Below are 18,188 nucleotides of genomic sequence, written 5' to 3'. Positions count from 1 at the left end.
GACGAGCATTAGCCCAATGTGTTATAATGCCGTTAGTTTAACAGCAGTCTGAAAATCAGTGTCATCTGTTTCATTAACCTTTTTAATGCCACGCAAGCATTTTGTCGCTTGATGCAGTCATGACGCTAGTGCCGTGCGAGACTTTTCTCTCACGCTAAGAAGAAGCATATTATGTTTTCTTGAGCAGCGCGAGGGCTTTCACTACGTCCATACATAATATGTCGTTTGCAAATAAAATATAAAATAAATATAAAGCCCTTGCCTAATGAATCAACTTCATTGAGTGCTTTTCGAATGTTAATGATCTTTTTTAAATCTAAAAATACACAGCACTGAACGCGTAGATACATAATACACATTGTGGCACAAAAACGGTTAATTATAAACTATTATTACAGCTTTTAATAAATTATTTTACTATGCACGACCTATTATTGAATTATCAGTGAAATTAGGAAAACTTAATATGTGATCATCGATTGGAATTGTAACCGTTTAATGGTTACTAATTCCGATCTCCTAGAAACGATAGAAAATCACTAGGTTTCATATAGGATTTGTACTCAGGTTTCCAGCTATTTGTCACTTACTATCCCACTGGTTATTATATAATTGGAATTTTTAATATTACTCGGATTGTTTGGCTCAGTTAAATGAACTCTTGTGAGTGATAAATAATGTTTTCTTGTTATTATACGTGTAGTTAGATAAGATGTACGTCTCATTCGAAATTTGTTTAAAATATACATATCTTGTGCCATGTTATATATATATTATAAATACGTATAATTAGTTTATTTAAAAATTATTCAAGTAATTTTATCTTTATGTCTATTAAATATTTTCTTATTTAAAATGTCTATAATTTACCTGAAATTTTAGGTATTAATTTATGAAAAAAAATGTCTTATAAACATCATGCATGTTAAAAGTTAACGTTTATATACAATGTTTTTTATTATTAATATTATTCCGCTTTATACATAATATAATAAGGATAAACATGACTTGCGACAAAAAAGTAAGTGATAAAAATACAATTTCTTTATTACATACCAAGAACAATAATTTATATAATTATCACGAAAACAATTATTTCAACGATGAAAAACGATAAATGCATAATAAAAAAGTTTTTTAACTGCCGTATTTAATTTAAGCGTTTTTTTTTTTATATTTCATTTTTAATTTAATTTTCGGTGATTTAAACAAAAAGTAACACATCCTTTAATATAATCACATTGTGGATAGAACGTTCGAAGCAGTCAAAGATTTATTTTTAATTATAAAACATTATTATTATTGCACAGAAATAAACAAAAATATATATTAATTCATATGATGACTCGAAATATTTAGAATCAAACGTAGTAGTTGCAAATAAAAAAAAATTACTAGATGAAATTTTTTATTCATATATAAAAAAAAATATTAAATAAAGAGAATTTTACTTGCTTTTAAGATATAGACAAAACGATCTTTTCATCCAATTTTAAACGAGTCATTACAATTCTTTAACATTAAAATTTATACAGAATATGTCGTCACTTGTGATGATTAGCAACAAACTACTGATGTACGTACATAATCAAAATTCATTTAAAAAAAATATCTGTCAGCGTAGAATCATTACATTATAGTTAAAATAAATTTACACAAAAAATGCACACATTTGCACATTCACAAACTTTTTACGTATCGTAATTCATGTTTTTTATCACGTTAACGAGTGATATCGCAATTCCTCTATTTTTAAATTTCAGCAAATAGGAAAGTACACAATTGCGCGTTGTTTGTATGTATATAATATATATATTTAAATACGCTTTTATAAACTATTACGAATGCAAAATTTACATTTATCCATCATTTGCTGTTATTACATGATAAATTTCATGATGAGAATAACAATTAAAATAAAATATCATAATCGGGCAGACGAGTTATCCATTTTAATCTAATTCATTATTCTTATTCCAATAAGTTAAATATATATTTTTTTCTGAACGTTGTAAGCAATTTACAATGCTGCCTATTACTTTATATATATATTTATATATATTTATTTTATATGAATCATTTTCCAAGAATTTCACATTTGCGATTTCACTATTTTTTGTTAAATACATATATGTATATAAAGGAAAGTCACTTGTGAATGAGATCTAAAATGAAAAATAATCTAATCATGAAATCATCAATTAATTTTAATTTTATATAAAATAGAAAACAATTACCTAAGCGACATATGTGTATAATTTACGATCGTCTGGCGTTCTCGCTAAGTATTCTCTCTCAATGAGGCCTTCGATGCGCTTTTTAATAATAACGGGCGACGGCAGGAACCGACTTCTTAGTTGATCCGTTACTTCGGTTACTAATATGTTATGCTGCAACAAACAAATCGATAAAAATCGCCATAAAAATAGGTAAAAAACAATTTTTATAAACTTACGGCCATCTTCTTTCTAGCTTTCATAATTCTTACAATTGCCGCTTCTATCTCGTGCTTTCTGTCTTCGTCTACTTTACTTCGCGTTTCTTTTCTCTCAGGCTCTGATTCTCCTTTCGCCGCCACAGTTTGGATTTTAACTCTGAAAAATGTGAATCATTTAAATAGCATATCATACGTCTAGCCGTCAAATCTATTGCGAAATTACCTGTATAGTTTTGACGTGAATGAATCGTTAACAAAGAATACGTGCATTGGCTCTATTTCTTTAGTTTTTGGCTGCTTGAGAAGAATTCGCTGCGCAGTTTTGCCCAAAGCGAGAGATTGCAAAGCTCGGACTAACTCTTTTTCCGGAATATCAGTTTCGCTTTTGATTTCCTTTATGTAAAAAATATATTAATCAGTCTTATACAAATATTGTAAAGCGAACATTTTTAAAATATTGAAATTTATGTTCAATGAGGTATGTTTTTAATGAAAAATTATGAACAAGTGTCTTACCTCATATGTAAGCTTATCCCTGTTGTTGAACAGCAACAGCACGCACATTTGATACGTCGAAACTTGAATGATGTGTTTCCGGTTGACCATTATGACTTGAGAGCCACTCGAGCCGACGCCGTTACCGCCAGGGGTGGCAGAACTTCCACCAGCGCACGCCGGACCTCTGAACACTGCATTCAAATCAGCATTTCCTAACTGCGGCTGAAGTGACAGCTGCCTTCCAGAATGCTTGCCAAGATAGAATCTGTAAATTAAAAAATATAAGCAACAAACAAGGATTTGTGTTATCCCCAACACACAATCATTTGAAACTTAATAAAATTCGATACAAATGTGCCAAATATATATTCTTAGTTTACATTTATTATAAGTTTTCTTTATAAGTAAAGAACAAAACCACTGTGTTCAGTAAGAGACACATTCATTATAACTCACTGCATATCTTCTATCTATAAAAGATTGGAAATCCTCTTTTCTAAACATGAACGCTTCTTTCATGGTCAATTTTATGTAACAATGTCACGCGTGGAACATCCAAAAACATATATGAACGTGCTGGTGGAAGTTAACAACTCAATTAAAAAACATTGACTATGGTCGAGTGTAAAATAATACAATATCATTGCCTAGTATAAGACGATTATATCATTCACTGACCGCTGAAATGCATCGAAGGCGTTGCGCGGAGCAGCGGGTATTGTGCAATTGGAAGTGGCTGATTGGATGGGCCAAAAGCCGGTGGTGAGCACCCTGACGGAGAGATCGACAGCGTGTAAACTCGCACCGGATGTCGTTACGTGCTCTTTAAACTCTTCCATTATGGTGTTAGACACAGTCATGTCTTTAAACATTCCTTCCAGTTTTGAAGTAAATTGACACCCGCATTCAGTCTGAATAAGAAAAGCACAATTGAACATAATCGCCCAACATTATCGACGTTTACATTTGGATCCGATTCAAAAACCTTTAGTTTGGAGATCATGTTCTTTTCACTGTCATCCGAAACCGACTTATTCTGTAATAATCTTTTGGCAAGATGCTGTTTGTAATATCGTTCAAAGACATCTTTCTCCTGGAGGAACCGGAAGAGCACCATGGTCTTGTCTAAGACGGCTTCGATTTCTTGTTCACTCATCTACACAGAGAATTATTGAATAACACACATTATCAATCACCGTCAATCCTAATTTAGTACTCACCCCTTTAAGACCCTTCTTTAACTTATCGTCAATAAATAATGATAAATATTCAGGTGATTTTGTATTTAAATTTAGAAAGTATTCGAAATCTGCTCCTATCATGTGCTTAAATATTTTGTCGGTATTAAATGAATTATTCAAAAAGTGATCAAATCTGTCTTTTAAATCCAATAAATTCTGAAAATAAGCAATACACTCAATATATAAAAAAAATGTATCGGTATAAAAAAATAAAAAATATAGAATATAAAATACAAAATACCTGTACATAAACGATAGCATTAGTTCCATCTTGATGATCTTGCACAAGTGCTCGTCCTCGTTCACGTAGATGACTACTGACAGCTTCACTCATTGCAGATAATCCGCCACCGACGCGCGCCAACAGACGGTACATACAGCAAAGCTCATTCGTTTTTGTATTCCGTAACATATGAACTACTCCACTATTTTCCATCTAAAACAAATAACATCACGTTTGATTTTTTATTCTTTGATCATGAATACCCCCAATTGGTAGAATATTTTCAGTCAGTTTTTGTTCGACTTATAAATTAACTACTTTAAAGAATTGGAGAACTAGCAGCAAATTTGTCTTTTCACTTTAGAGCTTCAATTCCCAATTCGCCATGAAAATAATAAATCATATGGAATGCTTGATGAGTGGCTGACAGATGACACTACGAATCAGGGTTGGAACACGAAAACACGGCAATATAACTTAAAATAGCCACTACAATTGCAACATAAGACTATAGCTCTCTGATATTCGTTTTTTGAGTAGTGAAGAGGTAAAATTCATTGATGAATAAAATATGCATTTCAGCCACTCTAGCGAGTCCTGTAGTACTCTTTTTGACCAGGTCAGAAACAACAACTGGCAACATTGGAGTTCATTACAGCAGTTGAAGAAAAATCGCTGAATTTCTCCATCGGCATACATCTTTCTTGATGTTCTGCAGTATCTGTGGGTAGAAAGTGATTGATTCCTAGTAGGAATAGTTAATCGAGAACCTGGGTTCAATACTGTCAGCCTAAAACCAAAAGACGGAACAAGGAACGTCGCTATAACATAATTCCACGCACATCAACAGGAAAGATCGGCACTAATATATATAATATAATATAAAATTTAATATATAATACTTCGACTATAGTTTTCATATGATGCTGAATTAGCTCTTGTTCTAGCACAGACACGATTCGAGGTTCCGTTGTCACATCTAGATAATGCCGAGCTCGTTCCCCTTCTTCGGCAATTCTCGCCTCCACTCGTGCTATGTAAACAGCGGCACTGTTTTCCGCCAAAAACTTTTGAGATTCCATCTAAAATTCAACACGCACTATCACTCTCACCGTACTTTTCATTAGAAACTCAAGACCGAATTGAATACGGACTTTATAAAAGTCGGCCGATTGATGCAAAAACGGTCTTTCGAAGTCCTCTTCGTAGACGCGCCGAGAATTTTGGATGCCTAGCTGCAAGAGCATTTGGCAAGCTGCACGAACGGCCAGTCGGTCCGCCACCTCACCTCGTCTCTCGCGAGCAACTTGTTCGAGTAGCGTTTGACGCAAGTGTTCTCTGATGCAACCGTAACGCACAACCTAAAACAAAAAACATGTTACATCGACGTTCTTTTGCATTTAAAAAATAAATAAAGTACTAACCTGATCTCTAAATATAACGAGTCCCAAATTGTAAACATTGTCGACGTCATTATGCGAAACATACACTCGATCCATATACATCAAGATGTCTCGTATCATGACCATGCTCGTTTGATGGTCAGTCCACGCAGAGTTGAGAGTTTGTAAGAAATTATTGTGCAGCGATTTTAAGACATCTTCTCTAACCTATAATAAAAGTTAAATTATATTTCATTGCAAGTTTTCTTAAAGTTATCTAAATATTTAATAAAATTTCAGGTATTCGGATAATATTTTTCTTTTATAGCGAGCATAAAATGTCTATTGATTTCAACTAAAAGTATGTCAACATAGACAGAAACTGATTGAGATGAGTATATCATAAACAGTCGTTTGAGAGATTGCAATTTGGTTAAAAAGTTAATATAAACAAAATTAAATACATGAAATTATCACAGGCAATCAACTAAGTAAAGTGAAAGAATTTAAGAACCGCCTTACTGATGTCTGCATAATGTAATGCAATACAATTATGAAATAGTATTACTACAACATGAATTTTTTATTAGATTTTTGTGTTTTTATTGTATGTAAACATCATACAATCTTCAATGTCACTACACTCGATTGTAGTCATGGTACATTATTATTTATCAACCACTGAATAGATTAATTCAGAAACTATTGTCTAGCGCCTTATAATGAACCTAATTAATAAATTTGCATCATTTAAATTGTATGAGCAAATCCATAATCAATTTGATTGAAGTGCAACTAACATAGTTATAATGTTAACACATAATTGATGGGTTCTATTTTTGCTACCTGTTGCATGACAACAATGTGAGAATTTCGCACAACGCAAAGTTAAAATATGATAAGTATTGAATTAAAAGAAATAACAAAAATAAATTAATCAAAAGTTTGGTTTCACTTGTATGGTGTGTCTGTTAAAGTTATTTAATCAATAGTTTTGATTGTGTAAAATTAAAATTAAACCTTAATTAATTTATATGTAAAATGTATTTTATTTTTATTAAAAAAAATTATGTGGGGACCATAGATATCCCTCGTTTTACGGGAATCTTATTCTTGAAAAGTGATTATTTATCAATAAGGTTAAACTAGACAATAGTGTGATCACATAAAGGCTCTCGTTACGACTAAAACTAAAGGGTTTCCCCATAAATAAAACGCAAGGATTCTCTGGTGCATTGAATGAATATTTCTTTGTTACGGAACAGTCACGGGAAACAATATATCACTGGAAGACAAATAGCACCATAAGACAACAATATTCCCGTTGCGCAATTTGACCTTGCAGACTTGTCACTTTCTAAAGGCGTTTATTTATTTCGTTGTTCTAAGAAGTGAGTGCAGCAATTAGCTGGATGATCGCTGCATAATTGTGATTGGTCAGCAAGCTTTGCAGTTCTGAATACTTTAGCATGGACTCCAATGAGGAGAGGGGTAGTCACTTGGCAGATTCTGGCAGACATTCGAAGAGACTAGCAAATGCCCGTCCGCACGCGGACAATATACTGTCACATCCTGAGAGGAACTCCACCATACGAGCACCGCACCAAAGGGATCAACCCCACCATAAGAGCACTGCAACAAAGGAATCAACCTCAGCAATACCGTCGCTGCCACACCATCCAGAACTCTAGGGATCTTTCACGGACAACATCCCTGCACCAGTTTCTCCACCACTGTTCGGAGAAAACATCTCGCTCATCATAATCTATTGCAATATATAATATAATCTAATAAAATTCTCACTAGCTTCCACTTGCATCTTACTGGCTGTGGAGTCACACCCCTCAGGGTTAGAATCCCGAAAGTGGTGGACCCCGACTTGATACGAACACGAAATTTTAAAACTAGAAAAATATTTTCAAATAATATTTTTAGCATCTGAACACTAGAATTACGCCACCAGTCAAATTTACTTTTTTTCCGGCACCAGTCAAATTTACTTTGGTTCATATGGTTCGATAAAACGGTGCCTATAAAAATATGTATATATATATATAAGAAATGCCCTTAAACCTAGTGTTAAAGTTCAATCGTTAGCGGGTTATAACAGCTAGTGTGGGTCAAATTAAATCTATTATAAATGTATTTCATTTTACGATCGCAATGTGATTTGATATTTATTAAATTGAAAAAAATAGTCGTAATATTTTGATTAATATAGTACTTACATTTATTTTATGGATGAAAAGGTAGATTGTATCTGTTCTGTGGACTACCATCAGCGAACATGGAGACTAGTTATTATCTGACTAGTCAGTTAAGTGATACTGTAATTTTCATTTACAGAAAAACAAAACAGAATTATTTCAAGTGTATATAGCTTTTTAACCATATGTCCGATCTGGAAAATTAATGTAGTGATGTTCAACCACTGACTACCGAAATACCACAGACTTGCATTAAAGATGGGTAGCAATCAATTAATGATCGTAAGTAGTGGTGTAGTGCTAAATAAAAAGAACCAGGGCGGTGTTATATTTTTACCCCCACACCCCCTACTTTTTTCATTTAAAAAACATAAAAAATCAAATGCTAATTAATAAATATTCTTATTTATTGAAATTATGGTGTTTTATACTTTATAAAAACTTCCATACTGCATTTTCTTTAACATCTTGGATTTTGCAAAACGCGTGTTTGTATTCAACTGCTGATCGATGTGTTGTTAACCTTTTTTACATAAAGTTTTGGGTTTCACATCGCAATCGGTGAACCGTGGAGTTAAATAAACATTAGGTTTGCAGTATATTTAATAAGTAAGTTGGATCGAGTATCTATTATAATCAAATCCTTTTTTACACTCGACAGAATTACATGGCACAGTTTTTCAAAACTTTATTAGTGGCTTTTAATCTGGTGGAATACACAGTCCATTATTGTCAACGTAATCTCTAAACGCATTTTGGGTTAAGAAATTGAATTCACTATTGCCAAAATCTGAGGATATACCTGATCGCCAATTATTGGGATATAATATCATGAATTCTGATATATCGGAAGATTCCTCTTTTGTTACCTGCAAACAATTAATCATATTGTTCATAATGCTGGTAAGAAATTGACCTGAATTAATGGGGATAATTATTTTATTATCTGTAAGGTGTATCGATTCAAATTTAATTTGTTCAGTTGACTTCTCAACTATTATTGCTTTTTTCCCTTTTTTATATTTCATACTTTCTAAAAGACGTATGGTACAACGATTAAGTTTATCAGCATGTACAACAGTCATATATTTTTTAAGGGAATTCGAAAGAATCGACAATTCAAATAAAATGTTACGCATTAAAGCGAGATCCATCAAAAATTGTTTTGATGAAATTCGCCTTAAAAGACCACAATACTTTGCTTAATTATATTATATTAATTATCGATTCCTTGTACTTCATTAATTGAATCTCTAATGAACAATTCTAGATGATGGTTAAGACAATGGCATATTATAATATTGGGATACATTTGTAACATCCGTTGAGGGAAACCGTATTTTTTTCGAGCATGACACATGCACCGTAGCTAGTAAAATCCACAATATTTTTTTGCAAATACCCATTACAAAATCTATGTAGACTAAGACAAGTTAACAACATTTCAGTAATTTTATTTGCTGTCTGATCGGGCAATTCTATTAAATCTAAAAGCAAATGATGTGGATCTGTGAATACGTCGGTCTTACACTATTAGTGTTGTTTTTTTACTGTTGTAGTAGAATCATTGATTAAAATAAAAAAATCTTTACCAGTTTTAAGTAAAACTGCATGAGGTATCTGTGTTATTATATGAGTGAAATTCTCATATAGCACGATTTCATACAAAGAGTAACATATTAAAACTTCACCAATGGGTAATATAATATCTGCTGCTGGCAATACAAGGGATGGGTAGTTACTACCTTTTACGACTTCTGATGTTTAACAACGGTTTTGGTAGTATCTACCCGCAAAAACTAAAGGTTTTCTGCTGCCATTTATTAATCAATGTTTTAAGAAACAAAATATTTCAAAACATAATTATTTTTATTGCCGCAGCTGACTTTCATGTGAGGGACCATCAAAGAGCTCTTTGTTTAACATTTTTGCGCCACAAATGTGTATTATGTTATGGTCATAAACATTCGAAAGCTTTCGTGGTTTTAAAGCTTGCTATTCAAATTATCATCACTTTTAATGCTTCTTCATAATTGACTATAAACTCAACACAGCTTGTAATATTTTTTCATAGTTTCTTGTTAAAAAGGTTAAGCAGAGATGCTAGTATACTTTTATCGTAAATTATTTTTAAAGTGTGAAAGAGCTATAAACTTAAAAATTTTAATTTGGAAAACTGAAATATAATTTTGCATATGGTAATTCAGTGGCGCCTTTTAGTGTTTTAACTAAATTTTAATTCAAACATTTTTTATTGCTTGTTCAGAGAAATGCATTAAAACATTACAAGCTCATAAAAAGATACGATACCCTACATTTATATCATACTAAAGTTGAATTTTACTTTAGTTTATATGTGATGCAGATGCACTAAATTTTTCATGGAACAAAATCAATGCATTTCGTCAACTTTTTTTTTCTTTTATTTTATTTATATCAATTTTCAAGATATTTAATTTCATAGTAAATATTTTTTTAAACTAAAAATAAAAAAAATTTCATGATTTTAATTTTGATCTTAAGCGACACAGATTGAAAACCACTAATAAAATAATTTTAATATATGTACCAATACAATTTAGAACATTTGATAAATATTCGTTTTTTAATTTCTTATAATTCAAAAGTTATCATTTTTTGTTTTTATATCTGTGTTGCGTGAAGTACTTTCCAAATAGCCCATTTTTACACATTAAGTGGCGAAAAAACGACCCGTCAGTAAAGTGTTAACGGGAGTCTACTTTTATTTATGCAATATAATAAATGAAGAAGTTTTCATTTATTAAAACTGTACTACATTTTATATTTATTTAAATATAAATTTGTCTATTACATATCTACTATATTGAGTTATTTTTTTTCACTGGCATGCGCATAAGTGTAAGAAAAAATCTTGAGTTCCATATAATTTCATATAAAGAAAACCATATGATTTTAAATATATAGAAGATTTAATACGGGTCTGTAATATTTTGTTGTAGAACTCATGTTTGTTTTTCTTAAACTTGACTCATTTTTCTAGTAAAATATAATTTTTACAATTGTGTTTACGCACAAGCTTTTAGAAAAATAATATCAACAGACTGACAAATTTATTGTTTGTAAGCAGTGTGATTTATCTTTCTGGGTATGATTGGCAATACCAAATGGTAAAATAAATTTTAGCATTATGTTTATATCTGGGCTTTGCAAAAATGGATATTTCATAATTAGTATGTCCAAGTAGTTGGTAAATATTTCTCGTTGAATATTAAATGTTATATAGGCAAACTTGAGGATATTTATGAAGGTAGTAAGTTGGCCTGCTTAAACAAATAACATAAAAACAAGTTTTTACAAACTTATTAAATCAAATATTTTATGTGAGATTATAAAAATCAATAAATTTGTAATGATTTATAATTATATAATAATAATTAATTATGATACTTCAAACATGATAGAAATATATATTCAAAATAATTGTAAAGCGTGTAATCGATTATTGTTTTGACGTCAACCGACATTAGTTATTCTTTTAGTACAGTATATAGGTTTTCATAATATGTGTGTTTAGTTGAAATGTAGAATCACCTAAAAACACATAAAACTGATGTCCGAGTTCAGAGTTTGCGTGTGTGGTGAAGCTTAGACAGATCTGTCCGAGTGTTCGTCGGACAGATCCCTGCGTGTGTTTAGCTAATAGATTTAAGAATTTCTCAACAATTTCCTGGCCAAGGTAAAATTGTAAATTTTTGTTTGCCAAGTATTTTGCCGTGTAGTAGAGAGCTCCATCTTGCAGAACTATTAAGTTATTGTCTTTAAAGTTTTCTTCAATAAGATATGGGTAAAAATATCTACCTAAAACGTTTTTATAAAAAATCTTAATTCATCGTTCCTTGAGAAAAATAACGGGAATCAGCAACCTTGTGGCTAAAACTAGACAGTAACATCCCTAAACATGGTTGTTTTACGACTCTTTTTATACATTCTACCTTGTACATCTCCGAAGGTCGTCTATGCACATAATCGCATGATTGTCTCATCGGAGAAACAAACTTACAAAAAAAATTCAGTAAATATTTATAGTGCGAATTGAAAAAAAATCATTTTAAAACATAATTTATTAGCAGTCTAATCTCGGTGTTGCTTGGCCCATTCGAAACGTTTTTTTCATTGCCTTTGTTAGTCGAGGTTTTTTACTGCGGGGTTGATTTTAACAATCCACCTTGCGTGGACGACGTTGTAAAGTTATCTTAGATATTTTAATTCCTTGATCATTTAAAATAGTTAATATACCTTTATTTGTAATCCACCTGTTTCGCAATGCAATAGAGACAATTTTTCTGTCCATCTAAGGGGGTCGTTTTGCGTTTTCGTCCACTTTTATGTCGTGACGTATAGGGTTGCTGTCTAAGTGCCAACATTTTTTTATTTCCATCACTAATCGATAAGACACGTTGAATTTTTGTTCTCTTTCTCAATAAGTATGAGTTTCTTTAGCAAGGAAAGTACAAATGGCTATTTTCACTTCAACAGAAATATTTTTTTAAGCCATTTTATAAAAATTACTGTTTTACACAAAAAAAATAAAAAAATATTATTAAATACAATTGAATTAATCGTTTAGAAAGAAATTAGAAAATAAAACGTAATTATTTTATCCAAATGTTTTGACAGAACCAGTCTCCTTTGTTCAATCTGTAACTGTATCTTATCTGAATCTGAAAAACACTGCTGGAACTGTAGTATAGAAGATACATACATTGCAGCAAGTAGCTTGATATGATTTACGCTAGTAGTCGATATAGCTTAGTACAAGTTTTATATGCGAGTATCTTACGCCTTGTAGGCTCTATAGAACTTTACCACTCAAGTCAGGATATTCAACTCCATTTCTGACTATGATTTATCTACGAGAACGAATGAAGTTTATCGTTGACCCAATGGTTTAAGACATACAATAGACTCAATGATTAACCTTCGAATTGTACTTTGTTAACGTTTTCTCAACTTCCCTGAAAATACTTTCACCTGAAGTTGAACCATACAGTCACTTTTAACTGAGCTTTGATTGAGCAATATTATTGCTGAATCAAAGCTGCCGACTCATTGAACTATTAATCGAGCAACCGTTGTAGCCGAAAAGCCAAAAAACAATCTAACGATTTAATTAGCTCAAGCTACTCAAAAACCATCTTTAGATTCAGCCTTGTGATGTAATATTTCATATTGTTGTGAATATTAGTCTACTAATGAGGTATATTGCACTTTTAGTGTCGTTGCACAATAAACACAATGCTTTGTCATCAAATTGGGTAAGAAAATAATTCATTGTGACATGATGGGTAATAAGAGTCGAAAAATCTCCTCAACTAAGAAGTATATAACAGGAACACAGCGATTATATTATTTTAACCTCAAATACCTTAATCGTCTAAAATATGAACACGAAAACTCACTTTAAACTCCAGATGGTGCGTGACGACCTCTTTGAGGCCGTTGTAGAGCCTCTCCCCGTGTTTGTGTAGCACCATGGTGTAGGCATTGCGGTAGAGTTCTTCGAAGGATAAGCCGGAGTTGTTTTTCTTTTGTATCTCCTGTATTGCATTTTTTAATAGCGTCCAGATATTTTCCACATACTTCTCGTCCATAGTCATCTGAAATAGATAGAGACATGTTGAGATTTGACACGAAGCAGGGTTTCGAAACTTTGACAGGTGTCATAGGTCAAAGCGAGGTGCGAGGGGCGGGGGCGGAGGCGTAGGCCTGACGTCCGCGGGGGCGGAAGCGAGTGCACTGACCGGAAAGGCTCGGATGCGCATCTTGCCATCCTTCTTGATGGTGGCACTGTTCATCATTTTGGCCGGGAGTCTTCTGGAATTGAGACGGAGCGGGTGTCGGGCGCGGGGCTCGGGCCCCCTCGGCCCACCGGCCTCCAGCACCAACGACGCGCGACGGCGACCGAGCGACCGGCCGCTGCAGGCCGGACGGCGACGGCGACGGCGAACGAGGAGGACGACCTAGACTACCGAACGATCGCACTAAGCTAACAACAACTCAGCTCAGCTAAAAATTTTTTTTATTATTTAAACTTCGATAACACCAAAATTGTAAGCCATATACAATTTTTTGCTAGATATGACGACTAAAAAAACATTTATTAAGTGAACGGGTGCCAATCAATACATACAATATATTCTTATTAATAAAATAAGTGTACTTTATATTTTAAACTTATGTTCGATATTACCCCACTAATAATTATAAACTTAAAATAAATTAAATTATTTACATTTTTTTAATATTTCGAATTCAAGTTTAGAATTCACGTCAAAAGCAATAAAATTGTGCCGTCAAAATTATATGCTGCTCTAAAATGTCTATGAAACTCAATTTTACAGTTGCAAAATTATAGTTTTAGAAATTTCATTGGGTCAAGTTCAAAACACAAACTAAGAAAATTCGTCTCTCAAGGGAAAACAAGCAGAACATGAAACATAAAGAAAGATGATGTCCGTGGGAGTTCCTCAGAGATCTTGTAAGTGGCGTGGCAGCGAGTGTACAGCGGAAGTCTCTCTGCTACAGTACGAGCACGATAGAGTCGATCCCTCTTTGGTGCGAGCATCCATGACAGTATGCTGCCGGCGGGCGGATGGGCGTCTGCTGTTCTCTCAGAGTCTCTGCCGGAGTCTGCGACAGACTGCTTGTGACTACCCTCTCTTCATCGGAGTCCAGGCTTAAATATCCAGGGCTCAAAATCTTACTGAACAATCACATTCATACAGCGATCATCCAGCCAATAGATGTACTCGTTTCATAGAACAGCGAAATAAGTATACGCCTTTAGAAAGCGACATTGCTTGGTGGGCTTTGTCCAAGATCGTATACTGCAACGGGGATCTTGTGGATCCGGTGACACCCAGTTCTGTACACTTCCGGCAAGACTTCATTAGCATTACGCTTCACTTTCAACTAGTAATATACTAGAATATGCTAAATTTGCACTAAGTGAACCTACGCCCCTAGAAGTCTGGATAAAACAATCGCTTCCACTTCGAGCGTCCAATCTGGTCTAGCCAAGCAGTCATTCAGAATCTTCACGAGTTCAACAAGATCTTCGATACGCGTGATCTCAGTGACAATATATAATAAACATAATATTATTTATGTGTAAAAATAAGAACTATATGAACTGAAATGTAAAATAAAATAATACATTTCGCTAGTTAAGCAGAATAATGAAACATTTTAAAATCGCGGTGCTAATTATACCAGTATTTAACGAAATATTTATAAACTTACATTATAGACCCGGCTAAAGGCAAAATTTAGGTAGGTTATAAATAATCACTATTAACTTTAAACGACTTATACCAAGTGTTACTTATTTATTTAATAAAAATATTATGTCAAGTTTCGTGATGAATATTGTTTGATAGAATGATTCAGGAATACATTTTCGTATTCTAAAGATTTGTTTAAATTATATTTATATAAAACAACACATTTTTAAAAGTATTGAACTGTAAAAGAAAATAAAACCCTTTATTGAAAGAAAAAACCTACAAAAGTGTCCAGACTGTAAAGTAAATGGAAAAATATATTAAGAGATAATAGCGACACGTCATTTTTGATCAATCTAATATTTTATTGAATTTTCAAAACCATATAAATTAACATTTAATGATAATTAAGCTAATATAATTTATTATTAATTATTAAATAATTAATATTATGTATTTCGAGTTAAGATATAAATAATATGATATAAGGTAGGTTCGGGTAATAAAGCCTGTCGGGTAATAAGGCCTAAGTAATAAAAATCCAATTTAAGCTTGTTTGAATCACTCAAGGTTACAAACATAAGTAGCTAACACTCAAAGATGGCCCTTCAAACGTGTCACGACAGGATAGCTCGCGCGATGTCGCCAGTGCGTCGTCGTTCATTGTGGGAAGCGGTTGCGCAACACGAATAACAAAAAATCGTCCGTTACAAACGTAAGTATTTTTTGAAATATTTCACATAATTATGTTATTTTACATTATAGATTTCTATCATTTCATACTTTTATGACCTTAGAAGTTTAAATTATAATATCATGATCCGAATCATATTATTTTTATTTTTCTTTACACATGTTGTCGGTGGTTATTAAGGCCTACAAAATTTGATCGTAGGCTTTATTATCCTCCTTTTTGTATCAATATCACAGCTTTAGTTAGTATCTTTTTTAAAATGCTAGGAGTGTTATAAAAAGTAATGACAACTGTTTATTGTTTTTTTTTAGTGACAGCAATCACAATGCCTCCCAAACGAGCATTGTGGTCTGAAAATGACTTGGTGTCGGCTGTTCGAGCGGTAGAAAGAGGAATACTGAGCACCTATAAAGCTGCTGAGAGGTATAAAGTACCCAGAAGAACCATTAGAAATCATCTTCAGACCGGCAGTTTAAAAAAAACACTAGGTCGAAAATCCATACTCAGTGACGACCAGGAAACTGAACTTGTAAGCAGAATCATAAGGTTCGCTGAAATTGGATTGCCTGTGACACCACTGATTCTCCGACGCTTGGTCTTTAAATTTTGCGAACTTAATAACATCAATCATAAGTTCAACCCATCTCATAAAGTTGCTGGTAAAGATTGGTTTAATGCATTCATGAAAAGACATCCAGAAATATCTAGAAGAAAAGCTCAATTCATAAACCCTGCCAGAGCTCAAAAGCTTAATAAATTTATTGTTGATGATCACTTCAAGCGACTGAGTGAAGTTTATGATAATTTGGACTTGAAAAGTCATCCTGAAAGAATTTACAAAATGGATGAGAAAGGTTGCCGTCTAACGATCCATCATCAGCAAACTGTTTTAGCAAAGAAAGGAGCTAAAAGAGTGCACTTACAGTCTTCAGAACACGCTGAAAGTGTCACAATCGCCGGATGTATAAATGCACTTGGCATTGCAATACCACCAATGATCATTTTCAAAGGTAAACGACTGAAACCAGAGTTATATGACAACATTCCACCGGGAACATTAGTTCAAAAATCTACAAAGGGTTATATGACCAATGAACTTTTCAAGGATTTCTTGAAACACTTAGCCCGGTACAAAAGTACAGGAAAGTGCCTTTTAATATTTGATGGAGCAACCTGTCACCTAGACCTATCCATAGTTGAAGTTGCCGATTCACTCGATATATCATTATACTGTTTACCATCAAACACCACTCATGAACTCCAACCGCTTGATAAAGCCGTCTTTCGATCATTTGAGCACCATTGGGATGCTGAAGTTTTAACATTTATAGAACAAAACCCAGATAAAAAACTCACTAAGGCAAGATTTAATATTATTCTCTCAAATGTGTGGTCGAAATCTATGACCCATAATAACATTATATGCGGCTTCGGGGCAACTGGTTTGTATCCATTGAATCCACAGGCTATTCCAGAAACAGCTTTTGCACCATCTTTACTGACAGAGGCACCAGCTCCTCCTGTATCTGACGATGTTAACAAAGAAAATTCGCCATATCTCGTCTACCCTAGGCCACCAACATCGGGACCATCAACATCAAGAATTGGAGAAGAATTAATTGGTCAAACCCCAAACAAACGTCCTGGAAGGTTTTACCCTATGGTTTACGGTAGTTCTAGTTCGGACGATGATGAAGATCATGTGCCTCTCGCTGAAATAAAAAGAACAGTATTTAAGCAGCTTATGCCTACACCAGTCAAAAATACTGAAAAAACACCAATCGTTAGGAGAAAAGCCTTAAATTATAGGGGAACTCCAGTCACTAAAAATATGTTTGACAAAAACAAAGAAGAAAAGAAAATAATAAAGACATCGAATCTCAAAGGTAGAAGTGGTACTAAGCAGAAACAAGTGAGCTGGTATTGTCATGGTTGTGAAGAGGATAAGATGGCAGATATGAGGCAATGTGCTAAATGCGGCAAGTGGTATCACGAGGAGTGCGTTGGTTTGTCAGCAGATGATACGGACACTTTTGAGTGTCCTGATGGCTGTTAATCAAAGGAATTTGTTGCTTTTTTAAGACTTCATGCATGATTAATGCATATCTATGATTATTGATCATAATTACCAAATATAAGATGCATATTTTGATTATTATAGTATGTTAAAGCCTTAGGCCTTATTACCCGACCATAGTATAATAAGGCCTAAAGATAGAGTTTTACAAAATGTTTAATTTT

General features: G+C 33.2%; 2 protein-coding genes across 2 annotated transcripts; one reads left to right on the top strand and one right to left on the bottom strand.

Annotated features, from left to right (window-relative positions):
- Positions 1 to 1,029: 1,029 nt before the first annotated feature.
- Cul3 (cullin 3) lies at positions 1,030 to 14,062 on the bottom strand. The gene is made up of 14 exons (XM_088185015.1): positions 13,772 to 14,062; positions 13,430 to 13,627; positions 5,824 to 6,009; positions 5,554 to 5,760; positions 5,302 to 5,481; positions 4,418 to 4,612; positions 4,156 to 4,332; positions 3,921 to 4,091; positions 3,614 to 3,846; positions 2,954 to 3,200; positions 2,661 to 2,830; positions 2,456 to 2,594; positions 2,238 to 2,390; positions 1,030 to 2,165 (listed from the first exon to the last, which is right to left on the bottom strand). Exons 1-13 carry the CDS (start codon positions 13,826 to 13,828, stop codon positions 2,238 to 2,240), a joined length of 2,313 nt encoding a protein of 770 aa, XP_088041141.1. The 5' UTR covers positions 13,829 to 14,062; the 3' UTR covers positions 1,030 to 2,165.
- A 1,778-nt stretch (positions 14,063 to 15,840) lies between these two features.
- Positions 15,841 to 18,140, top strand: LOC148236244 (uncharacterized). The gene is made up of 2 exons (XM_088185017.1): positions 15,841 to 15,968; positions 16,259 to 18,140. The coding sequence occupies exon 2, from the start codon at positions 16,273 to 16,275 to the stop codon at positions 18,001 to 18,003; it is 1,731 nt and encodes a 576-aa protein (XP_088041143.1). The 5' UTR covers positions 15,841 to 15,968; positions 16,259 to 16,272; the 3' UTR covers positions 18,004 to 18,140.
- Positions 18,141 to 18,188: the final 48 nt, after the last annotated feature.

The sequence above is a fragment of the Plectrocnemia conspersa genome, unplaced genomic scaffold (genome assembly GCF_051122295.1).
Source record: "Plectrocnemia conspersa isolate PC_06_02 unplaced genomic scaffold, ASM5112229v1 ptg000004l, whole genome shotgun sequence".
In the NCBI taxonomy this organism is placed as follows: Eukaryota; Metazoa; Arthropoda; class Insecta; order Trichoptera; family Polycentropodidae; genus Plectrocnemia; species Plectrocnemia conspersa.
The sequence above is the reverse complement of the archived record's forward strand: the minus strand, read 5'-3'. Positions and strand labels throughout refer to the sequence as shown.

What these genes read in the sequence shown, in the direction of transcription:
- Cul3 (XM_088185015.1), bottom strand. Translation starts at nt 13,828, where the DNA reads ATGATGAACAGTGCCACCATCAAGAAGGATGGCAAGATGCGCATCCGA. An exon ending in CGCACCATCTGGAGTTTAAA is followed by an intron (nt 6,010 to 13,429) that starts GTGAGTTTTCGT and finishes CTTTTATTATAG; the next exon opens with GTTAGAGAAGATGTCTTAAA. An exon ending in ATATGAAAACTATAGTCGAA is followed by an intron (nt 4,613 to 5,301) that starts GTATTATATATT and finishes TATTTGTTTTAG; the next exon opens with ATGGAAAATAGTGGAGTAGT.
- LOC148236244 (XM_088185017.1), top strand. Translation starts at nt 16,273, where the DNA reads ATGCCTCCCAAACGAGCATTGTGGTCTGAAAATGACTTGGTGTCGGCT.